Raw genomic sequence first — 25,459 nt, 5'->3', positions numbered from 1 at the left:
CTGTTATCAGCAATGTCTCATACTAATAATGATTTCTGCTGTAAACCAGAGCCCCCAGCATGTTTGGGACTTGCATTATTGTTACTAAGCACATTTGTTTTACTGACTAGTAGCTCCTTCCCATTCAGTAAGACCAGCCTGATGTGATCCAGAAGCAAGGGAACAACAATGGGAGATTAGAGCTGGTATTGAAGAGTTTCACAGGCTCCTTAACATGATTCCCTTGACTACCCTGTTAGGGAGTAGAAGGAGTCTTGTTTACATGAAGCAGCAGCTGAGCGATAATAGGACAGAATGAAAATACCAAGGCGGCAATAGAACTATTCTAAATATAATGGTTTTAAATGTTTGCTATTACTGTACGGAACAGCTGGCCTTTAAAGCAATTACTTCAGTAAGTTGCACATCATCAATCTCTCAGAAAGATGAGTGTGAGTCTAGAGAATGTTTAATTCATGGCCTGAGAGAATCTTCTCATTGTATTTATCTCTCAGGCTCCAAATCCTATCAAATAGCTGTCCGGGATATGAAGCTGTTTTTCCCAGAAGGGCTGTGCTGCGCAGAGTGTCAGACATTAGAAGAGGAAGAGGTAGGATTCTGCCCTTTCCTGAGAAGTATCTTGCTGTGTCAGAGCAATGGCTTTGACCTTGCTATCCCATGACTTCTTTCATATTATGCTTTAGAGAATGCTTTTCTTGCTGTGTTTCACCAGTGGCCGAGTTTTCCTTCTGTGAATGTTCCTGCCACAGTGTGCTAACTTTGTATTGACCCAGGCAGTCTCGGTGGAAAAGTGCTTTTTCAGATGTGTTTGTTCAGTAACCAGTGCTGTAAATTCAGAAGGGGTCAGGGTTCATACTTTAGAAGCGAAGTTCCCAGATAAGAGGCAACATTGCTTTGGAAGCAGGTCAGAGGGAGGGATAACAACATCAGTGATGATTGCTAAGATGCAGCAGCCCAGAGGCTGTTGGGGTTTTTTACCAGCTTTTCTCGCATAGCGTTCGGGAACGGAGATGAAGTAGGATGGCTGATAATGTAAATCACTGGTTGCTGAGTGTCTCCTACAGAGTCTGTATACATCCAGACACAGCGTGGAGCACTGCCCTATTTGTGTGACAAGAGTGCTGTCCCTTGTGCCCTGCCAGCAGAGGTATCAGTCCACAGCAATGAAAAGGGTGGAGCTGTCTCACCTAAGACATCTCACACTATAAAGTACATGCACTGTTTACAGAGCTGCTGGGTGCCCGCATCCTTCTTTGCTCGCAGATAGAGGCATAAAGACTTGGACTCTTGCCTCTTGGCTTGCATTGTAGGCAGCGCTGAGAAGCCTGCCAGTATTGGTGTGGCCCACTCCTGCTCATCTGGCCCTTCACGCTATGCAGCTGCTGGTCTCTGATTCAAACCACTGTTATTTGTCAGTGGCTGAAATGAAGCAGTAAGTCTTTCCTGCTTTAACTAGTTTTATATGTCATTTCCACTCTGGTAATTTTCTTCTTAAAACCAGAGTTTGAGATGATTGGGTTATGCCCAATGAAGGGATGGAAATTTTTGAGCCTTGCTATGTCCACGTGACGCAGAGGTGACCCAGCTGAGTTAGTCCAAGGGGATTAGCTGTGGAACTGGAAGAAGCTGGCTCCATCTCTAATGTGCTTCACTAATGTGGATGCTCCCCCGCTGCAGCTCATTCCAGAGCATCATGTTGGCACTGTGCTGGGATGCATGGATGTACCAGTTCATTCAGAGACAGAAGAGAGCCACTGCACACCAGTGTGGCACTAGATAGACATCAGACACGCACAGGCCTTAAGTTTCTGGCCTTGAAAAGCTGGGAGCAGAGACCTTAGGAAGATGTCTGGTTACAGAACCTTTAAAAGGATGGCAAGATGCCGTATTGAATTAAGCCTAAATAAAAAAAAAATGCATGGAAAATGTTCTTGTACCTCTAGACAAGCAGGTGTTTTCTAGGCTGGCAATTACAGAAATATGCAACACCGACAAAAGCTTCACAGCTCGCCTAAATCAATGCTTAAGAAGTGTTATCCTTCCTGATTAGGTAATGGTGTTCACATGACTTGCCTCTCTCTCTCCTCCCCTTCCCTCCTGCAGATCTATAACCTGAAACGTGACCCCATAGTCAGTTTGGACATCAGCAAGCAGCGCAAGATCATAAAACGTGAAACAGGAGGGCAACGCGATTTATTGCGCTCTGAGCAGCCGTGCAATCTTGGTAAGGAAACGTGTAACCCTCGTTATAGACTGAGACTGTTATTGATTAATTGGACAGCAAGACAAACCATCTGGTGGCCGCAGGATTTGGTATTGATGTCCTTTCAGAAGGAAGAGACAACTCTGAGCTGCAAAGAACAGCTCCCGGGGAGTCCAGCCATTTAACTGTTGACCTGCCAGGCCTTTCCGCTGCCACTGCTTCCTTGAGTTTAAATATAGGGCTGTTCAGAAGTGCTGACCTTACCGCCAGCAGAAGAGCAAGCACTGTCAGCACAGCTAGTTGTAAGCAACCGTGCACATTTCTCTGCTGAACTTCCTCAATGCATTTCAACACCAACTTGTCCACTTATGGTTTGCATGTCTATTCAAAGCCTGCCACAGAAGAGACCAAGACACCATAGGGATGGGCGATTGTGAGAGTTTTGTTCTGTGGGTAGATAAATAACAATTTATGCAGGGAGTGCTGTTGGCAGCGTGGATGTCTAACTCTCAGGAACTGGACTGAGATCTCACTCAGTTCCCACTTGCTACTGAACAGCTGCCAGCTCAAAATTACTTCCAGTTATCCCTAGTCTGACTTTGATTTGAAGTTCTACAAGCCTGCCAGTTCCCTCAGATGTCTACGGTTTCTCCAGGCTTTTGCTGTTGGTTGTATTTAATAGACATGCATACAACACAGGCTGTGACGCAGCACTGTTTACGTCAGGAGATTTAACTAACGTATGGGGATGCTTCCATGCTGGGTTATTGCAGACTGATCACAAGCCTTTATAAATAAGCAGTGACCAGGTAAAGCATCCCTGTGGTGTTCACTGGGGAGCAGAATTGTTTGGAACTGGGTCACACTCATTCCTGTAGTTTGAGTTCTGATGTGACTGGCAAGCAGGAGGGTGGGCAGCTGAGAAAATGTTCCTGTGCTACACCTGATTGCTGCAGTTGTTAATCCTATCAGTAAAACCACAAGACTCTTGTGGACTGGCAGAAGAGTATGATAAAAATGGTACCGATTACAGACCATCACATCCCACCTCAAACCCTTACTGATAACAGGACTTTTGGGCACTGACCCCATACCAGCAGGTGCATGAGATGGCACATGTAGAAGCGCAAGGAGGATGGTAGTAAGTCAAGGCCTTTGCCTTAATGATAGCATAGCTGCTTGGTAGGCGCAAAATCATTTTTGTGTAGAGGCTCTCTGAAGGAGGATTTTTCCAAAGGTAAGTATCGATCAGATCTTTTCCTCTGTCTTATGTTGGCTTTGGGCTATGCCCTACACATCCTTCGTGATCATTACAAAAATCACAAATCCTCAAGCAAGCTCCTTTTCTTACATTGCACACTAATACATCAGAGACTGACTGCATGAAGGTTTAAGACTTAACTGATGCCTGCAGTGCGGGGTGAGGCCTATCTCGCAGCATTACTGATATTCCCAAGCTGTTGTATGAGTCCTGAAACAAGAACTTGGCAACTGTGTGTATGTAACAGCAGCTTTTTTGAGGCAACCAGACTCTTCTGCATGTAGCTGTCTGACCTTCTTGTCTGGGGAGCTGCAGACATGTGATCACATTGTTGTGTTTCTGGTGGGGTATGTCAGTTCAAGCTGTATTCAGAGCACAAAGCTGCAGTGAGAGGAGACTTGCGGGTGTTCTCAGTCCAAAATACCCTGTGATGCTGACAGGCAAGGTATTTCCCCCATCAACTTACTGCACAATGGGAAAGGACCAGACCTGTAGCGCAGGTCTGCTGTGACTAAAGCACTTCTTAATTTTTAGAGAGGATTGTGGAAAATTAAAAAAAAAAAAAAAAAAAAAAGCTTGTTGTGGAGAAAGCAGATATTCTGCAAGAGTGGTACAGGCCCAGTGTTGGGAGCAAATCTCAAAATACATGCCCCTAATTTCCTGATGCATGAGAATCTCTTTGCTTTGAAGATGTCTAGGGAGAGTAAAAAGGAAACCAATGTATAGCCCTGATGTGTTTGTGTCTCAGAAAATGTATTTCAAAGAGTTAGTGTCCTGGAAAGGCAAGTACACGTGATCTCTGAACTGCCAGACACAATATAGTAAGTGCCTCCAGCAAGCCAGACACGTCATTCACTTTATGGTCTCATCGTGAACACTAGAGGTAGCTCTTGCACACAAAGAAACCTCTCCTTGTAGCAAATAATTATCACAAAGCTGCTGCCTAATGGTCAGACAGATTTACCATGAGGAAAATATGAAATACATTGAGTTTTATGTATGCTGATCAGAATTACATTTTGGATTATGAAAGCAGCTGGATTAACAGATTCCTTTGCTTGCAAGAAATTAAATGGAATAGTATCTCCTGTAGCAAACCAGCAGTTGTCCTTGTCTGACTCCTGAAATGGGGTCACTGCTGCTGTCTTGTGATCTCCAGATATGTACACAATAGGCATGCAGCAGCTTGACAGTTCAGGATGAGCAATTGCATCTGCGAACACCCCAAACAATATGACAATGCCTGAGTGCCTCTGATCTTCCAGTTACTTGTCTGTGGCAGGGACGAATTACATAGAGGGCTGATAGTTGTTGGGGGTAGATATAAAGCAAGCATTTATTGTGTTTTGACCTTTTCCCATCAGATCGGCCATTGCTTGATAACCTCTGCCAAACCACTTGTCTCCTATTGCCTGGGATAATCCTTCGGGGTTCAGAGCACCCACCTTATGTCGAACTGCTTGATCAGCTTATTGGCAAAGATTTCACAGTGACTGGAGTACGCCTCACTGTTCTGGACACACCACAAGCTCACTGCATTTCTGAGACTCTAAGCAGGGCAAAGTGCGGTGTTGCAGCAAAGGTATGAAACAGCTGGAGTTGTGCTTTGCTTCCTTCACACAAAAGAAGAGCCTTTTAATGCCATGCTGTGCTAAGATACCCAGGCTAGCTCTGAGCAAACTTGCTTTGGTAGCAATATTAACACAGCACTGCATCTGAGCTCTGATATTGCTGGTAAGTAACATGGGCCATGTGCCTTGCTAGCTAGTCTGTACCTTGTGTTCCTGTATCTCCGCTAGCTCACTGACACCTAACCTTGACATCATTGTGTGGACACGTGTCCTTAATGTGCTGGCACATCCCTGTTTAAACATTTTATTCCATTCACCTATTAGTGCGCAGTTGCTGCTATTATGTATGTTCTGCTGCAGTCTCCTGTCTTGCTTTTCCATATAAATATAGTTTCTATTTCCCTTTCTCTAATTGCTCCCCATTAATCCTCTTCTACAATGCTAAATAACCCTTCCACTTTTTGGACTGTGTGCTGGAGTCCTAGGCAGAGATTTCATTGTGCTTCGCCTTTAGTTGGTGTTGACAGCTCAAGCTGCAGTCCAGCGTGGGGCTTGAGCAACAGCTCACGGGGCTTGAGCATGAGATGTGCTTCTGGGGTGAGCAGATACATTGCTTTACATCAGCAGAGTATCTGGCCCAGACTGGTTTTCTCCTTGCACTTTGTGTAGGAGAAGCCCACCATTTCAGGAACCTTACTGGGGCAAAGCAGTAAGGTACAATGTGCAAGAAAGGGCTGTCAGGAGCACTGAGTAAACAAGGCGGGAGACTACTTATACTGGAAGTAACAATCAACAGAGGGCTGTCAGAGATTCACAGCAGTCCCTCTGAAAAAATACAAACATCTGTGCTTCCAGCCTTTCAGTTATAAGAGTCTCAGGTCTTATCTGTTGTAAGAACAGGTAAGATCTTTCCAGGTTGTGATTTTTTAAATTGACAGCATCCCTTTGAAGTACATCTGTATAGAATAGCAATTACCTCTAGCATCCAATTAGTCTAAGCACTACTTTCTTCTCCTGTGGTTCCCCTAAGGATGCCAGCCCTCTGCACATGGGAATGTGCGCAGCTCTCTAGGAAGGACAAAGCAAATCAGCGTGTGGGAAGGAGAGCCATGGCAGCAGCACTGCTCTCCTGGTGATGGAACCACTTCCTCCTCTCAGAGTTGAATTACTCTGGGCAGAGCTGGCATGTTTCCAGAAGGCTCTGGCACTGCTGAGCCAAAGGTGAACATTACAGCATTTGCTTTCCCTTGCCAGAAGGGAGATGTGCTCCTTCAAGTGATAAGTGTTTCTGCTGCAATATCTCAACATTTACCATTATCTCCATATTCCTGCTTCCAGCAGACTTAGTAACTGAATAACACACCTAAGTAACCTGCTTATTTTCACTCTGAGAGAAGGGAACAGGAATAATAGTATGCCATAGGAGCAGGATAACGAACAGTTCAGACATGATAGTCTTTCAATTTGAAAGAGTGTTGCTTTGTGACTTTCATCCCCTCACACAGCACACAAGCAGTTATCTGTGCTGTCAGCGGTTCATCAGTGAGGCTTACAGACTTATTTAAGTGGATAGCAACACCAAAGCTCTGTTTTTCCCTCCCTTGTAGTGTTCCCTCTTAATGGACGGTTTGTGCCTGGTGCTAGCAGCACAGCGAGACAATGCAGTCATTTGCTTCGACTCCCTGCTGGACAGGTAAGTGAGGACAGTATCGCTTTAACAGCACTGTCTCAACCCCCTGCTAGAGAGCTTGTGATCTGAAGGAGGGCAGCTGACTTTCTTCTTTGTAATTCACTTCCAGCTTGCACTTCACGAGGTCAGGTGCCAGTCAAAGGCAACCCAAGTTATGTTGTTGTTAATAGGTCAATACCCTGTAGTGTTCCCTGCTTTCAAAGTCATGTGTCCTATGCTCAGGACCTTAAAATACCAAGTTGCGTTGTTTGCTAAAGGGCTTGGAGTGTCTGTGAGGCTTGGCAGCATGGCTCCACCAATACAGGGAATTCTCTGAAATAAGGGCTCACATGGGGAATAGACCTGCTGAATCAATAAAATTCCTAGGAGAAATATCTTAGCAGATTTTACATTTGCTATAAAAAAAAATTCTTAAAATAATGCCAGAGAGCAAAATCAAAAATTAGCCTCCTAAATAAATCACCAGAAATGCTGGGTGGAGGATGTATAAGCCTGGTAAAACAAACAGAACCCCTCTACAGGGACTGATTAGTGAAATAGAATGATTATCAGGCCAATTAACCCACGGTTCCCCAGAGGGAAAGTTTCCTTGCACAGAGGCTGGTATTTGGCAATGCGACATGTAGTTTATGCACATGGTTTCATCTGGCAAAGGAAGCTAAGTGAGTCTTTTTCCTGACACATTTGGTATAGAGCAGTCAGTCCAGCAGCCACACTGATAAGACTGTTATGACTTTGGCTGTACCATCCGGAGGGCTTCCAGGTAACGCTGTCAACGGGACAGGAATAAGGAATTCAAGGATACAAGCACCAAGGGGATCAAATCTGAACATCCAAGTTGGTAGACACCTTGGAGTTCTCGTACTTTGATGAAATGTTACAGTGCTCAGTCACAGAGCCATACCTGGGAAAAACAGTTGGAACAAATTTCACCAGTAACTTTTCGAAAATGCTTTTAAGCTAATGACAAAATTTAGACATTGCTCCAATTCATTTAAAATCACACCCTTGGGAGCCATATCCCAAGCCCTTCACCCTGCAAGGTATAGCACTAAAAGGAAGCAAAGACCTTTCTAGTGAGTTTTCTCCCACCCTTTCGCTGGTTCACTGGAAAAAAGTGGGCTGTTGGGAACCACAGAGATCAGTGCTGAAGGCAGTTCTGGGAGAGTGGCTGGCAGCACAGCTGGCAGCCAATACAAGATTACCCACCTCTTTATTTTCCCCAGGCTTTTGCTCATCAGAGTCATGGGTGCTGTATAACAAGGTCAGCTGCAAGCCAGTGCTTCCCTCTTCTGTAGGCTTAACTTGACGTGTTTTAAGATTGGCAGTCTCAAGGCAGCACCCCCAGAGCAAACCTTGCAGTGGCTTCTCACTGCCCTTCACAGTGAGCCAAGGGGCTGAGGAGGAAGCAGGGAGGAATAGGTGCCAGTCTCAGCTGCATCTGTCACCCCTCATCCTGGGCTGTGCCAGTATTGCTGTCTGTATGAAGGATAAACTTCCTTGCCGAACTGCAAAATACATGTGCATAAATTATGGCTGTTAGGAGGCACTCCCAAATGGCAGGATTTACTCTGCCTCTTACCCTAGTACCAGAACTAGTGATCATGCTGCCGTTTAAAACCAGGTCTACAAAAAAATATTTGCCTTTCATGATCAATGACACCTGTGGAAGGGAGAAGGCAGCAAGGTGTGCCTGAGGATGGGGAGGCAGTGATCAGCTTTAGCCAACAGTAAACTCATACCCTTATTGTATCATAAGCCATCATCCTGTTTAAAATCAACTTTGCAAATATCTTTGAAAATCCAGCCTGACTTAACTAGTGTCTCATAAGGACACATCATAAGACATCTTCATTTCAGAACAACATCTGAGGTTAATTACACTTACGACTCCATCAGCAGGAGCCATGTGACCTTTCTTGTACTGAGTAAATCGCTGTGTATTTATTTCACTCCTACTGCCGTGGCCCAGGATTCCAATACCTGCACAGGTTCTGGCCTGCATTTCAGCTGCATTGCTGAAGCACCAGGGTGAAAGAGATTATTTTACAGCCCTGGGAGTTGATTCACAGCTGAGCCACATTACTTAGGCTTTGTGCCAGGGGGAGAAACATTGCCATCTGTATGGAAGCCTGGGATATGATGTCAGAGATGGGCTGTGATAAGAAGGAGGAATCAGGTGTTGAAAGGAACAATGCAGGCTTTGCTAGTATAACTGCTCATAGTTCAGAGCCTATTAAAGCTTTCCTAAGCCAGCTCTAGCAGTGGCACGTCAAGGAGAGACATTCAGTTGCTGGAGGATGTGCAGTGCAGAGCAGTTGCCTTGAAGACAGACACAGACCCTCGTAAGTGTGTAGCGATTATTGTTCAGCAGCAGCAGTGCCCACTCTGTCCTCTGGATGTCTATGAAGGCATTATTTCTGCACCAAAGGGCAGGAAGAGCAGAGAAATGGACAAAATTTATGCAGGTGGGGGCACAAAAGCAGCCTGTGAGTTTGATTGACTGCCAAGAGTGGAGCCAAATTAGGAATCGGGGAGAATCTGGGAAGGTGCCAAGGGTAACTCATAGGGCAGAGTGAAGTAAGTGTTTGGAAGAGGTGAGGGGAAGCTGAAGCAAAGCTTAAGAGCAATGGGGACCTGGGGGGAGAATCCAGAGAAGGAAGTGACACGCTCCTATCTGCAGACAGGGAAAAATGATGTGAGACCTACCTTTCTTGTTCTGTCAGCATCCGGCTGCCTGGATCTCCAGTATAAAGCATTTGAATTTTCCCTGTCATAACTTGTTTTTACAGCCAGATTTCCTAGCTGCAGGGTGGCAGAGGGAAGAATTTACAAGTAGGTTCAAAGCAGCTCCTGGAAGAAAGGCATGCTCTGCTTTTTATGCATGGAAAACTAGACTTTGCTGCCTTAATAGGTGATACTGATTTAGTGGCGATTACTGCTCTCTAGTTATCTGAACTTTTAAAAAGTAGTTTCAGATGCCCATGAGATTGTTAGGACCTAACTATATTGTGCACGGTCTTCAGGAGCTCACCTAGTTAACATTGTACTGAACTCAGTAAGTGGTGTTCGACGAAAGCACACCGAAAACCTGGCTGCATCAGACGAAAATCAAAGTGTAGACTAGGCCTGACACTCTCCTGGTTTTAGACAATGCAGTGCAATCAGAACAAAAGGCAAATGTTAAGGAACTTAGCTGGACGTTATTCTCGCTGATGAAACGTTCTTACCAAGTGTTAATTGCTGTTAGCAGGGAGTGATGTTATCCCTATAGGAAGCTCATCGCTGGGAGCTTTGGAGGGAAAGGAGGTGTAGAAATAGAAAAAATGAACACGCGAGATGTAAAATCTCAGAGCTGTTGAAAACCACTGAAGGGAAAACTGTTGCCAAGCACAATACCTGGATATGGGGGCAGGGAGTGGTTTCCAAAGCCTCTGGAGAGTTTTCAAGCCTGAGAATCTGAATGTACATAGAGTGAATTTAAAAGGCAGTTTTGAAATGTGTGTCTTGCCTTTTAATTTCTCTTGAATATGTCTTGTGGTCAGCTCATGTGTAGCTTGAGGTGAACCAGAGCAAGACAAGGACTAGTGAAGCAGACTCTGCTGCTGAAGGCAGCTTAGAAAGTCCCGTTTTGGGGGGAAAACACACAGATTATCTTTTGTTGAGAAAAAGACCCTCGCACAGAGCTATCTATCTACACTTATATGTATTTCCCACTGCCCCATTATGCAACAGGTCATTACTGTTCGTTTGAAAGCTTATATTTTAAGAATCCAAATCCATTTATACAAAGCTTTGTAAAACCCAGGATTTATCTGTGTAAAGAAGTTCAGTAACAGATGCACATGGCCAGAGCTGCTGGCACAGGGCATAGTCCTCCTCAAAGCTAGGTCATCTGCAGTCTCTGAGAGCTTAGATGGCAAAGTAACACTGGCTTTCATTTTTCTTTACACCCAGAGTCTGTTGGCAGAAGCAGTCGGTCCTGGACACTGCACAGCATCTGCTATATCCCCAAAATGAGAATCAGGCAAGTAGAGAAGTTTATGGTACAGATGTGTGTCCTTTGTGCCCCTGTGATGAATGAAACTTGTCAAAATTGGTTGGATTTTAGAAGAAAATTTTAAGTTGTATGAGACGGAGGTGGTGCCTCATGACAGCCCCAAGCCTTGGCTTATACTGAGAGCCCAGCACATGGCAGAAGGTGGGACCAAAACCCTTTCAAACTGTCTTCCATGTTACAGCGGTGGCACTGTTTGAATCAAAATATTTGGAGACTTTGATAAAGATTCAGTATTTTCATAGATGTCAGTTACTTTTTGCGTAGAAGTGTGAAGCACTTACATCACTTAGTAAGATAACTGTGATACTTGTCAAAAATTAGTGACAGGAAATGCTTGTTCAGCCCTACTGCCGAGCTGGCAGATCCTATGTTCAGGAAGTTGTTCCAGAAGCCCAAATCCTCCAAACGGAAGAGCAGAAATTAAGCCATTAGCCATTCCAGGGATGGGCTAGCTGAATATTTTCTCAGTAGCTCATCCCAAGAAAGGAAACGCTAAGCTCCAGACCTGTGGGCAGCTAATGGGAATAAACTGCATAAATACCTTTAAAACTCTGGCTGTAATCGTCGAAGTTTAGTACAAAACAAGGGAGAGATTTGCATAGAGGAGGCAGTGCCTGAAGAGTTAGGACTAGGAGGTGTAAAAGAATTGGCGGGGGAATCAGAAATGGTAGCAAGCGGACACGCCTCTCCTCTGGATCCCTTTTGCTTCCCCAAAAAAACAGCAGGAGAGAGAGATGTTTGTAACCTCATGTAGCGTATCAGAGCTGCTGCTTTCAGCAGCAGTGAGTACCCAAGTACCTTAGAGTACCGGTGCTTTAAGGATTGAACCTCAAAAGACACAGAACCCTCTTTGAAGTCTGTGTTCCTGCTTTTAACACAAGGCAAAACTACCCCAAACTTCCCAAAAGTCGTCCAGCTGCCGTTTTCAGCAGCTTTCCCTAAGGTGCAGTAAAATTCTCCGTGGGCGTAGCTGGGATTGCCCGCGCTGCAGTGCCGGGGAGGGTCTGCCTGCACAGCTCTGTGATAGCTGCAAGGCTGTCATAGCACAGGGCGCACTGCTGCCAGGGTGCCAGGCTGTTGCCAAGTAATGTGACAGGGCAGCGAGTCCAGGCTGTCTCCTGATTTGCTTTGAAAAGGACATTACATATCTCTGGCTGACATAAAATCCCTTCTGCTTCACAGCTATGGGGAATCAGCCTATCAGAAAGAGGCTTACAGTACTTTCTGTGATAGATAAAAGAAAAAGCAAATATGCTCAGCCCTTCTCCCTGTTTCTGGCAGCCCAGGCCACTGAATCAAATCCCTCTGTGCTGGTGGAAGCAGGGGCTACTCGCAGCAGTTCAGGCTTTAGACAGTGAGCCTAGTCCTGGGACAGCGGTGGGTGCAGCGCTTCTCATTGTGGGTTGCGAGAAGCACAGCAGCAAGAAAATTTTATTGTGAAATGGGGCTTCTGCTCCTAAGTTCAGGGTAGGTTTGGAGATCACAGAGTGAGATCTGAGGAGCAAGCTCACTGGGGAATGACTGTACCTCAAAGGCTATCCCTAGAAACGATGTTTGATCCTCTGATCTCTTGCTAATGAGTTTATGAAATGTCAGCCAGGATTTCCAGGTCAAAGCTAATGAGCGACGACATGATATCAGGCAAAGTTCAGCAGGGTTAAATGAATATAGATTTCAAATCCTCATGGTTTGAGCAGAGCTGCAGCATTTACTGGTGGAGGCGAGCCATGGAAGCAGAAAGGAATTTCATATTTGCTCCCGGTGTGATTCGGGACTAGACAATAGGATGAGAAATCAGCTTTCCAAATGTGGACTGTTTCAGTGCTGACATCTGTGTCTAGACTAGTTGTCTTGCGTCCCTGTGCAGTCGCTGGGAGAAGCAAACTTTTCTGTAGCACTTTTCACCTGTCCGATTTGAAACATCTGCCTGAGGAGCAGATGTGTTCATGCTTTGCAAGTTCCTTGTTCTCACGCCGTGACCCTGCAGATGCCTGCTCCCCGTGCGGGCTTATCTTGGGCACAGGCAGACCAGCTCACATCTGGAAGTGAGAGCACCATGTTGTGTTGGTGCCACCATTAGGGGCTGTTGAACTTCCAGCAGAACTCTGTGGGGCAGTCCCAGATGTCCCTGCGCCTGGTCCGCACCCCAGCTGGAACCTCCCCAGCCACAGAAGAGAGTTGTCCGTGAGCACTGTGCCTAGCCTCAGGGCAGGGATGTCCTGTGGCTGAACAGTTTCTCCTCACATGCAGCTCTGCACTGTGGCTGGGATGCGATCGTGAGGCTGGGGTGGCCAGATGTGCAGGATGTCATCACCTGCCACCATTAGCAGGTCAGAGCAGGGAGATGGCACAGCCGTTGCGCAGCCCGAGCTCACGGATGTGCAGTCGAGACTCCACTGGCAGGGAGCTAATCCCTCCACTCCGCCTGGAGCCCTGAAGCTGTTGCCAGCAGCCACATGGCTGCTCCAGCATCTCCCTCCCTGCGGGGATGGCTGAAATCTGGGACTGAAGCAGAGTGACACCGAGAAAATACATCCCAGCCGCTGCTGGCATGATCCTTAGCCCCTCAGCAGCAGGCAGAAGGGCTGGAGTCCTACAAAAGAGACCTAAAAATCTATGAGGAGAGGCAGAGTGCTGGCAGGAGGAGGGCCCCGAGGGCTGTGTAGGGTGGACCGTCAGCACAGCAAGTATAATGCTTTAGGGGAACATGGTGTTCATTAGCGCAGTCAGAATTACAGACTTGTCCTGAAGCCCCTGGCACTAAGCTGGCCTCCCCACCTCCGAAGCATCCATGCCAAAGAGCGGCACAGGAGCGAGGTTCGGGAAGGAGAGGCAGAGCAGCTGCAGGAGGGAGTTAGATTTCCCATTTGGCACTTTGCATGTAGCTGTTTTTCTTTAATTCCTTGAAAAAGTGAATCATGAGAATGGCCAAACAGTGCTCACAACTAACAGACACTTCCCTCCTGTGGGACGCTAACAGCCACCTCTGTGCTGGGATTAATTCGACCTGGTAAATGTCTTCCCTATGCTGCCTGCCTGCAGCATGCATGAGAAACCCATCTCTGAAAACAAAGTGTTTTGCAATGCACGGATATCACAGCTCTCCCCCAACCCCTTCCTTCTTTTCTCCCCAGGCTGAAGAGCTGCTCTGTTGCCTTTTTGACTCCCTGACATCCGAGAGCATCCACCAAATTGAATCCCAGGATTGCTAGCCAAGTGATCGGTGCCCCCAAGCAGCCCGTGGGCAGATGCGACTGCGGGTATCTGTGCAGATGGACACACAGGGGACTCTCAGCCTCTAAGAGCACTAATACTTGTTTGTCATTAAAACATAAAGCCTGAAGTATGGTATAAGCATCAGTAAGATAAATGAGAGTGGTGGGAGTAGGGACCAGTGCCCAAAACCAAATCTTTCTGAACCATAGTCGTGGTTTCTAGTGGAATGCATTCAGAAACAATCTGCTTGTGTTTGTGGAGGGTTTGGAGGGTTCCTCTGGCTGAGAAAAACTCAGGAAGTAAAGTAAATACAGGGGCAGGTGTTTACCACTGTCTTTCTCTCGTGTGCTTGGGGACTCCAGGCCTCAAAGACATTACGGAGAGACTCTGTTTTCTGCTGCTACTGTGTTCTTTGAACCAAAGACCAAACCACAGTAAATAAAATGTAAATAGTCTGAGGGGAGGTTGAATCCCTGGAGAGTTCAGTACACCAGGTAGAGCCATTGAGTGAGACTAAAAGCCGGACAGCTGAGCGCTCGCCTGCCCCTGCTCCAGCAGCCCTGTTGCCAGCTGCCTGTGCCCAGCCCCAGCTCGCTGCCCTCCCACGGGCACGCAACCCCTCCTCTCGTTCCTGCTTTCACAGCAGCTGCTCGTTTTAGCACGAATCTTCCTCGGCGAGCCCTTTCCACGAGCTCTCCCACAAGGAAGCGGTTGTTAATACAAAGGTCCTCAGTCTTCCTGGGACCCACAGGGCATGTTCAGCTCCTTTGGGGAAGGCTCTTCTCAGCCCAGAGGGGCTCGTTTTCTGCTCTGCCCTCCTAAGGCAAAGGCTTAGACATGTGCACGCATCTAGTGCCAGACATCACAGAGGTGGCCCCAACAGTCCTTGTGCGTTCTCCAGGTGGTGTTCAGGCAGAGCAGCGTGCAGCTGGCTGGCCAGCTCACCTCTGGGTGCTGCTGGCAGGGTGAACCCCCTCTGTGCCCAGCCCTTCCCTCCGTAAGAGCCTGGTAAGAGTCCTCCTCCCCAGCCGTCGGCTCGCACAAACAGGGAGAGTGCAACACCCTTGAGATCTCTGTCCCCTTTCAGACTAGGCTCAAAGTGTCCAGTAAGCCCAAAAGCTGAGAGCAGTCTATCTCCGCAAGCTCTGCTTCCGCAGCTGGTAACAGCCCTGGCACAGTCTCCCCCCTTCTCTAAGCTGCTTTGAAACAGCAAAAAGAGATAGCTGCAGTCGGGTGGGCGAAGGGGGGACATGGACAGCGGGCCTGCCCCGGCCTCACACAGCCGTTTGGTGTCAGAATCTGGGAAGTACCCTCCAAACCTCTGCTCCCCGGCACCGTTCCGCCTGGACAAGCTGTTCGGGCTTTATGGTGGGACCAAACATCTCCTGAAGAGAAGCTCCAGAAACAGGCACCCACAAGAGAAGCAGGCAGCTGCCCTGGTCCCCCAGGAGGACGGGGTCCTGGGAGTCAGCGTGACAGAAGAGCCTGCTCTGCTCCTGCAGTTAAGTAGGCCATTTCCTGCACTCCAGGCGCATTTCTGTCATGCTTGTAAGCCATGTACGGCTTTGAAACAAATGAAAATTAAAAGGATCCACCCCCAGTGCTCAGGGAATTTGATCTGAACGAGGAGCGTGTTGGAATCAAGCGCAGGCAGATAGCAGCCAAAAGACAAGGCCTGCAGAGCCACACGCGAGAAGGGGGCACACAGGGCCGGTGGCTGCCCTGCACCCAGCCGGGGGGGGTGGGGGGTGGGCCACCAGCACTGTGTCTGACTCGCCTGGGCCGTGGTGGCATCAGCTCTGGGGACTGGCAGCAGTCAGCCTGGGGAGGTGACATCCGTTTGGACACCCCTGGCCCCATCGGGGCTCGCCAGCAGGCAGGAGCTCTCCGAGCTTCGTGGTGGGAGTTGAGACCATGGCCCTTAATCTGCCATGTAATAAACCAGAGCCTGGCACCAAAGGCGCCCCGCACCACCCCGCACCTCCGCCCTGCCGGACAGCCCTGCTGCTGAGGCTTGTTCTTCGAGAGCCTCCATCCACCGACACGTGAAGAGCCGTGCCTCAGTTTCCCACCTGTGAGACAGGTAACGGCTCTGCCATCTCCCCCAGGCACGCCAGCAACGTCGTAAAAATGGGGCAGCGCCCAGGTATTTTCAAGGGAGAGGCTGCTACAGTGTCTTCAGTTCCTATTTTAAAGCCCAGCTAATTAGTCTCAGCATAACAAACCAGCACGCCCTGCACAGAGCAGGGGAAAGCATCATCCTCTGATATTTCCAAAATGCCAGGATTCCATAAATAACCTGGCCAGCCTTTCCTCCCAGAGCACTCCACTCCTCTCCAGAGAGCTGACAACCAGGGACACCGCGGACACGGCAGAAATCAATCCCGTCACCCCGCTGCCAGCGCCGGCTCCGTCAAAGGGAGCCGCAGCTCACACACTGTTTTTCCCTGCAAACTGCCACAAGGCAGCCAGGATTAGCTAATCAGAGCTGAGGAGCAAATTAATGATTGCTAGAACTAGGAGAAAGGCAGATTTGATCGGAGATTGCCAGCTTTGCAGCTGGCTCCTACTTGCAAACAATTCATTTAGATTATGAAAGCAAGAAATTGAGTACAAAACCCCCTAGATTGTTTGCTTCGTAGGGAAAGAAAAGAAAAGAAATGGAATTTAGATTAAAAATTATGCAGAATAGTATTAATTCCCCACCCTTTTGTGCCTCCCCTCTTGCTGGAAAACCAGAGCTAATCAGAATTTAGCATTGTTCTGCTGCCAGTGTCAGAGCTGCCTCAATGGAGGAGAGACAAAATACAGTAGGTGGCATTTTGCGTTAACTCCTTAGGGTCCTGCCATAAGAAAGACGGGACTGGTGCTGATCTCCCATTTTCCTGCCGTGCTCTGGCCCCATCCCCACCGCTCTGGCCCCAACCCCACCGCCCGTCGAGAGGCGAGCGCCGGGTGGCTCCCCATCGGCACGGAGCTCAGGGCTGCGCCCCGGTGGGCTGTGTGACACCGTGTTTCTTGGCAGTGCGGAGGGCTCGGCAGCCCTCGCATGAGCCCTTTGCTCCGCCATAGGGCGCATCGGTGTCCTGAGGGCTGCAGAGGTGCTGGGTGCTCTTCCCTGTCGCGGGCACGGGCAGGCAGCCGCGCTCATGCCATAGCTTTCTAGCTCACTGTGTTCCCTTTGGTGCCAAGGGCAGATTTAACTAATTATCAATTAGGCTTAGAAATGGCTACCTGGCTGTCACCGGCAGCAGCAGGACGCTGGTACCAAGCCAGGTGAGAGGAGGAGGACCACACCGGTTCCCTTCTCAGTGCCAAGCAAGGCACATGCACGTGACGGTGCGATTTGCAGGTGGAGGAGCTGAACCGGCGGCCGATGGCTTCCTGCTCTGCTCTGCGAGGGAGCTGACAGGGCAGCCCATCCCCGGTCAGCACGCGCTGGCCGTCCCTTCTCCAGGTGGCCCTGGCTCCGGGTCGGTGGTGGGGGACATCTCCCTGCCCACCCTCTGGCAGCCACTGATGCGGACCCATGAGCTGCTCAGAGGTTGTGCAGTCTGGCCAAACTGACTCTTACACACACACCCCCCCCAATTAACACGACAAGGAAAACCCCGAAATAAAATTAAGCACCTCAGAGCAGAATCTGTGGGCCTGCTGCTTTGGTGTCTCCTATCAGCCTTGCCTCTCCTGCGTTACGCAGATGGGAAAACACAAAACACCTGGAACTGAAACAACCCTCTAACACACCTGGATTTGATTTGGGCCAGAATAGGTTTGGGTTTTTTGTTGGGGTTTGGTTTTTTTTCCTTAGCTTTTACATTCACCCCAAAAACTTGTTTCTGCTCCAGCCGTATGCACGTGACCCCTGCTGAGCACCAGGACTGTCTCACGTCACCACTCAGACCCACCAGCCTAGTGGAGATGACGATGCCCTCCCAGTGAACCGCATCAGCGTGGCCTGGGACCTGAGCACTGGTTTTCATCTCTGGAGGCCCCCGGCTGCCTTGGGAAGCAGGAGGAGCTGCTGGAGCTGCCCGCTGTCAGCCGTCCTCACTGGGCTGGATCATCTTGGTCCACACACTTCCCATGTGCACAAATATTTGCTTTGCCCGAACTGGCACAGCTGTGAGCACCTCTCACGTGGCTGAGAGCTGCCACCATTGGATTCCCAGGTGTGTCTGCATCTCCAGGGCTTGCTGGACCCCCACGCAAGAGGCCTGGCCGTGCTGGAGAGCTGACACGCTTTGGGCATTGGTGAGGCCAGTGTCCAGGATGAGGATAGGGCAAATGGTGCCATCACAGAATGGCCACAAGGATGATGGGAGGCTGGAGCACCTCTCCGGTGAGGACAGGCTGAGAGCTGGGGTGGTTCAGCTTGGAGGAGACAAGGCTCCGGGGAGACCTTGCAGCAGCCTGGCAGGGCATAAAGGGGGCTTATGGGAAAGACAGGGACAGACTTTTTAGTAGGGCCCATAGTGATAGGACAAGGGAGAATGGCTTTAAGCTGAAAGAGGGCAGATTTAGATGAGCTATTAGGAAGAAATTCTTCCCGGTGAGGGCGGCGAGGTGCTGGCCCAGGCTGCCCAGAGCAGCTGTGGGTGCCCCATCCCTGGCAGTGCCCAAGGCCAGGCTGGATGGGGCTGGGAGCAGCCTGGGCTGGTGGGAGGTGTCCCTGCCCGTGGCAGGGGGCTGGAACCGGGTGATCTTGAAGGTCCCTTCCATCCCAAACCATGCTGTGATTCCATGATATGGCAGGAGTGGTGGCTGGTCCCCAGTGGGGGAAGCATGAGCCACTTCGTCATCTTCCTGGGGTGGGATCAGGACCTGGGCTCTAGTCCCAGCTCTGTCCCGTCAAGCAGGCAGTGGCCCTTCTCCACTCCTTGATCTCCATCTTCCTGGGGCACCATCTCCCAGGCCTGTCGCAGCAGGAGCCACGGATTAATTGGTACTTGGCAATTCCCCACGGACAGGGGCTGGAGGAGCACAAAGGGCGGTCTGTCTGCAGGGCTGGGAGCTTTGGTACCGCGGGGCTGGGGATGACTCAGATGCGGGTAATTAAGCTGATTGGAACAGCGGTGGCTCAGGCAGGAACACCAGCCCGGGGCACTGTAACTGGGTCACGCAGGAGCCCTGCACTGGCGGTGCCTCGTGCGGGCTCACCTGGCCCTGGCACGGCCACCACCCAACAGTGACACGGCTCTGTCCCGGAGGGCAGCCGGGCGTGTTCCAGCGAGGCAGGGCAGCAGCTCTGCCCACGGCTTCACATGGCGCAGGGTCAGGCTGGGGCTGCTGGTACCACCAGGGCTCCCGGGGAGCTCGGCAGAGGGGCTGTAGGGTCTGGCTGTCTCCCTCCCTCCCTCCTTCCATCCATCCCTCCTTTTTTCCACCCATCCCTTCATCCCTCCCTCCCTTCCTCCCTCCATCCATTCCTCCCTCCCTCCTTCCTTCTTCCATCCCTCCCTCCATCCCTTCTTCCGTTCCTCCCTCCCTCCTTCCCTTCTTCCGTTCCTCCCTCCCTCCTTCCCTTCTTCCCTCCCTCCTTCCCTTCTTCCCTCCCTCCTTCCCTTCTTCCCTCCCTCCTTCCCTTCTTCCCTCCCTCCTTCCCTTCTTCCGTCCCTCCCTCCCTCCTTCCCTTCTTCCGTTCCTCCCTCCCTCCTTCCCTTCTTCCGTTCCTCCCTCCCTCCTTCCGTTCCTCCCTCCCTCCTTCCGTTCTTCCCTCCCTCCCTTCTTCCGTTCCTCCCTCCCTCCCTTCTTCCGTCCATCCCTCCCTCCCTCCCTCCCTTCTTCCGTCCATCCCTCTATCTATTCCTTCCTCCCTCCTTCCATCCCTTCTGCTGTCCATCCCTCTATCTATTCCTTCCTCCCTCCTTCCATCCCTTCTGCCGTCCATCCCTTCTGCCGTCCATCTCTCTATCTATTCCTCCCTCCCTCCCTCCCTCCCTCCCTCCATACCACGGCACCCCCAGGACCTGCAGGGCCCCACCAGGCTCCTCCCCCCCTTGGCTGTAGGACCCACCGCAGGCTGGGATTGGCCTGGGATGTGGGGCCTCCTGACCAATCCCCTGCCACCCTGCTGTCTCTGGCCAATCCTGCATCTCCCTGCTCCGGCCCTGGCCAATCACACGCAGCTGCTGCCGCCAGGAGGGGTATATAAACCCTCAGGGAGGGCCTGGGGCTGTGCTGTGGGGTTCTGCTGGGCTCTAGGTCTCCGGCCTGTATGTGGCTGCTCTGCCAGGGGAGGGCTGGCCCCGGGGGTACCGCTTACGCAGGCCCCCCAGAGTCCTTCCCACTTGAAGGCCAGGGTGTTGTTTGCCATTTTCCAGCCATCAGGAGCCTCCTGAGATCTTGGTGAGCTTTTGAAGATGAAAACTCTTGTCTCCAGCAAGATCACCAGGTGCCACAGCTGGTGGGGGCCCTTAGGTGGCTCCAATGGACCTGCTGGTGACTGCCTGAGACCTTCCTCTGCTGGAGCTTGGTGTCTGCTGCCTCTGGGCTGAAGCTGCTCTGTGTGCTGTGGTGGACCTAGCTATGCTGCTCAACTCCTGGAGGAGACCTTGGTGCTGTGGTGGCCTGGCTGGGGCTGAGATCTCAGAGACTTTCTCAGCTGACTTGGGGAGGGCTGGAGGGGGAAGGGCAGGGCGGGTGCCCCTATCCCTCCACCTCAGCCCAGCGTTAGCTGGCAGCTGCTGCCGGGGGTGTTTAGCCTGTGCTATGCAGTGGCAGGTGCTCGCAGGGCTGTGAAGCTGTTACCGCAACACATTGGTGTTTCCATGCTCTGAGCAGTGACTTTGGATGTGGGACTGACCCTTTCCAGAGCTGTGGCAGAAGATCCTGAGCTGTCTGTGGCTGTACACTGTGCTGGTGATACCCTCTCAAAGCAGCCTGGCCAGTCATTGCTGCCTCCTCCAAGCCCCGAGGGCTCGGGAGCAGCTCTTCAGACCCACAGAGGACTGGGCTCACCCCGTGGTGGGGCAGAGGAGGCTCTGCCATGAACAAGCAGCTCTCAAGAACGGCTGTAGGTTGTCTCCAGTTGAAAGCTGGGTGATGACTCAGAGCTGGGTACCTGACGCTGCAGGGAACTTGCTGTAAGGCTAATGTGACTGTTGTGCTGGTTCCAGTGTCTGACCCCGTGCCTGTCCTTCCGCAAGATGCAGGCTCCCTTGGGAAGCCTGGAAGCCGGCCAAGGTGATGTTCAGTTCCTGACTCTGCAAGCCGGCACAGAATCCTGGTCTGCTCCAACCAGCTAGAGCTGATGCCAACCAAAGTGCCGCTGGATCCTGCAGAGCTGCTCCTCTCCCCCAAAGGGAGGTACCCAAACACGCGGACCTGGACACGCTGAGCGGTGGTACTGTGAAGCAAATTCAAGGCCACCAAGAAGCTCCTGACCACTAACCTACCCCTGTCTTCTGGGTATCTGCTGCTGCACTTCTCAAACAACCACAGCCCATGTTCTGATACCCAGCCTCCAAATATTGGAGCCCACTTGGGCTTGGAGCCAAGCAGGTGTCACAGGCATCCTGTGGGCTGGCCAGTCGTGCCATGGACAAGTCACCCTGGGCAGCGGCTGCGAGTGGTGCCCGTGGGCAGCTCAGTGGAACAAGGCACCCTAGGGCCCTGGCCAGAGCCCTGAAGTGGACCTTGGTCCTGGGGAAAGGGCCCTCATGGTGCTCCTCAGGCCAGGCTGGGGAAGGGTCAGGCCCTCGAGTGACTGCAGGTGTGTCCCAGTGGAGCAGTTCCAGCTGGGGGAGCTGAGCCTTCCTCTGCCTGAAGAAGAGGAGGCTGAAGGGGGGGATATGAGTCTGGGATTGCCCAGTGCTGGGAGCAGAGGGGGTGGGGAGGTGCCAGGCAGAGGGGCAAAGCGGTGAAGCTCCAGCAAGGGAAGCGCTGATGGGTAGGAGAAGAAGCTGCTCAGCAGGAGGGTGGTGTAGCCAGGGACCAGAGGCCAGCTTCAGGAAGCCCTACTTCGCAACCAACCCCCCTCTGAGGTGGCGGGGGGGGGGGGGGGGGGGATGAGGCAGCTCTCCTGTCACCTCTGCAACCTCTTCTCCTAAAGTTTTTCTGGTGCGGTGTCTTTGGGGCTACAAGGTGATTAACATCCATTTTAAGCATGTTCCAGACATGTTCTGGATGCTTTTAAGCCCTTGAGGTGTCACAGATGACTTACAAGTTGGGCTCTGTTAGCGGTTGATTCACTGTTTATTGAAGCCTGTATTAATCTTGTATTAATGCTTTTCAGACGAGACCTTTCTGGAGGTGTAGCAGGCTCCGAGGCGAGGAGCTGAGTTTCTCCCTCACTCGGTGGCAGCGTGGGTTTAGCTCAGGTCTCGTCAGACTGAGAGCTGAGGTCTTGTGAGGCCGCTGAGAGCAACGTCCGCCTGTCATGATGCTCTAATTAGCACGGAGTAACACCAGTCCGTTGCCTGAGCGCTGGGGTGATGGGGGAGTGAGGTCTGCAAGCCAGCAGCCCACCCTGTCCCCTCCGGTGGGGACAGGAAGGGTTTGGAGGTAGCCTGGGGGCTTTGTGTCTAGCAGGGAGATGCTCTGCTGGCTGGGATGCAGCGGAGCTGGAACAGGCAGGAGCTGCAGCTCGGTGGCTGGGGAGAGGCTGCCGCAGCCGTGCAGCTTGCGCAGCAGCTGGACTCGGGCTGTGAAGGGGCAGAGCCTCGCCTGAAATGCAAAAGCCTTTCCTGCCCCTGCTGCTGCCAGCCCTGTGGCTTTTGGAGGGATGCGAAGGAAAGTCTGAATCAGGAGCGTGGACCAGCACCTGGGAGCCAGTGTAAACAGCACCTTACACTCGTCGGTGGGCTTGGGGTGCTGTCTGTGGCACCCTGAGCTGGCAGCTGGGTCTTGGGGTGGGGGAGCTGCCTGTGCAGGTATCCAGAGCCCAGTCTGGGCAAGGCGATGGTGGGCATGGCTGAGATTTCCCATCCTTGCCAAGCTGGGATGCTGCAGTTGTCATGGCAACGTGGGAGGCCTGCTGAGCTGAGCCCTAACCCAACCGTTTGGGTGGCGGGGAGTGTGTGTGCGGGGCTGAGTGTGCTTCCCAGCACCTTCCCTGGGCTCTGGCACTTCAGCATACTCCAAAACTGCAGTAAACCCCCCTCCTCCCGAAGCTGACAAACCCACCCATTTTCCAGCTAAAAGACTCTGGTGAATGAGAAACACTGGGTTTTCCATGGGAAGAAACATCTTCAGGTGAAAAAATCTATCCAACCACATTGCAGGGAGCATGCAGCCAATTTGGAGATGCCGGCAGCCTCCTGCGCTCCTCTGTCCTGTGCCAAAATCCTCCCGGCCAGCTGAGGCGGGAGCAAAGGCAGCCAGCACCTGGCAGGGCCTTGCCCAGAGCTGTTCCCTGTGGGATGCTCCCACCAGGCAGGGACCTGCCCCGGTGAGGGGCTGGGGATGGAAGTGCAGCCAGCTCCGCTCTGCCTTGCCCAGGGGTGGCTGGATCTGTCCCGCAAGGTCACCTCTCCCTTCTGCCACCAGCTGCGGCCCTGATGAACCACCCCATGTGGTGCGGGGATGGATTTTTTTCCCCACTTCGGGACAGTTTTTGCTGCCTGGCTCCAGCATCTTGTTCCTGCCACAGCCCTCGGCAGCTGCCAGGCTTTGACTGACATCTGTCCATCATCTCCCCAGCAGCTTAAAACACAGACAGCAGAGGGGCCCTGCGGAAAGGACAGCCAGGGGACGAGCCCGAGCTGCGTCCCCTTCGCAGGCAGCTCTGCAGCTGGCAGGAAGGGCGCTGGGATGCCCTCGTGCACCCTCCCGCAGCATCCCTGGGCAGGCTCGGGTGGCTCGCTCTGCGCAGCGGCCTCGAGCTCCTGTGATGTTGCTCAGGCACTGGGTAGCACATGAGTCACATTTCCTTCCAACGCCCATCTCAGCTCAGTGCTGTTGCTATTTTTGGAAACTCTTGAAAGCGGATCAGCCCTAAGCAGCACATCTAATGAATACTCTTGCCATGCCAGGCTCACGTCCCCCCCGATGTCTCCGTGTGGTGGCTGGGAGAGCCACTGGCAGCCTGGACCCTGTGCTCTGCTCCCGGCTCGGGATGCGTGGGAATGCCTTTGGGCCTCATCCTGCAGCCCCTCCTGAGTCACTGGGGAGCTGAAGCAGCATCTTGGTGGCAAAATATTGCCTTTTAAAGGGATCAGTTAGGGTTGGTTCTTTGGGGTTTTGTTGGGGTTTTTTTGCCATGCCAGCTTGGCATTGATCATTTGCACTCCAAATGAGCGGATCATTCACAGTTATTTTTATTCTCAACCTGCAGTATTTTAGCTGGGGCTGCAGCAGCTCACTTAGCATCTCTAAGCAAAAACGGGCAAAACTCAGCTCCAGAAATCAAGGCCTGGATGAAATTAGTGGCAGGGAGGCATTGCTTGGCTTCCCAGCTCGGGAAGGATTGGGTTTATGGGATGCTAGTGGGGCTGGACCTGCCGCACCCGTCCCACATCCAGCACCCACGCTGTTTTCACCCCTGCCACCCTGTGCCTCTTCCCTGCAGCCGGCTCAAGGATCTGTACAAACCCATCAGTTATTTCCTTCGGGAGCAGTGCCTGCGCTGCCCGTCCATTACTCGAGGACCGCCCAAGGTCAGCGGCACCGGGCGGCCGCCTGCCCAGCCAAACGCCGGAGCGAGCCCGGCGGGCAGGCGATGGCTTTGCCCAGCCGCTGCTTTTGCTGCAGGTTTTTGGTCTGGATGTTTCACCTGGGGACAAGTAGCCCCTGCCCTGCCAGCGCTGACAGGCTCTCAGCATCCCTGACCTTGCTGGGATAAAATTAGCCATTTCACTTTGAATTAAAGGCAGTTCAGCTGAAAGCAACCCGAGCGGTTCATTTCAAAGACGTCAAATGGCAACGTTTCCTTTTTTGTCAGTGATTGGGGAGGGGAGGGTCCTTCCAGCCAGCGCCTGGTGACAATGACATTGATTTCCTAGACCTTTTGGCGTGGCCAAATCTGTATTTTTAGCTGAGGAAGAGAAAAAAATAAATCACATGTCGAAGAAATGCTTTCCTTGCCCTTATGGGAAGGGGAAGGAGATGAGAGGCTTCGCTGCTGAGGTGGGTGGACACGCGGGGCTCGCTGCCCTGGTCCCGGCGCGGGGCTGGGGATGCACCGGAGGAGCCGCAGCCGCATCTTCCTGGGGTCCCTCGGGTGCTGCCCCCCAGCCACGCTGTGCGCCTGCCCCATGCAGCCCCCTGCTGCTCGGCTGGGGACCCTGAGGCCCCCACAATGGGGGTCCCATGGCAGGGAGCAGGTGGGACCCCCACTCCCAAGGGATCCCACCCTATCCCCTTGGCATCCGCTGCAGCCATTTATCTTCCGGGGCGAGCGCTGCCTTCACCTTACCTCCCCTGCCGCCTCCTCCTCGCTCTCCCCCACCCTGCTCTCATTTCCCCAAGAAGACTTTAATGAAATCTGCCCTTAATTAAATCCACATTCATTTGCATA

The 25,459-nt window shown here is 51.7% G+C and overlaps 1 protein-coding gene across 5 annotated transcripts in view; it reads left to right on the top strand.

Annotated features, from left to right (window-relative positions):
• The window catches only part of DNAAF8 (dynein axonemal assembly factor 8), a 94,619-nt gene extending 79,028 nt beyond the window's left edge, over positions 1–15,591 (top strand). For 4 of the 5 annotated variants that reach the window (XM_055709618.1, XM_055709619.1, XM_055709621.1 and 1 more), the window contains 6 exons: positions 495–589; positions 2,104–2,224; positions 4,829–5,046; positions 6,643–6,728; positions 10,683–10,752; positions 13,920–15,591. In XM_055709618.1, coding sequence (XP_055565593.1) covers positions 495–589; positions 2,104–2,224; positions 4,829–5,046; positions 6,643–6,728; positions 10,683–10,752; positions 13,920–13,997 — 668 coding nt within the window. In that variant the 3' untranslated portion in view covers positions 13,998–15,591. Of the gene's footprint in view, positions 1–494; positions 590–2,103; positions 2,225–4,828; positions 5,047–6,642; positions 6,729–10,682; positions 10,753–13,919 lie in introns of those variants that run through there. The other variant, XM_055709622.1, reaches the window with a different exon arrangement.
• The last annotated feature ends 9,868 nt before the right edge of the window (positions 15,592–25,459 follow it).

This window comes from Falco cherrug, chromosome 4 (genome assembly GCF_023634085.1).
Source record: "Falco cherrug isolate bFalChe1 chromosome 4, bFalChe1.pri, whole genome shotgun sequence".
Lineage (NCBI taxonomy): Eukaryota > Metazoa > Chordata > Aves > Falconiformes > Falconidae > Falco > Falco cherrug.
Note: the sequence above shows the minus strand (reverse complement) of the source record. Positions and strands in the feature narration are given on the sequence as shown.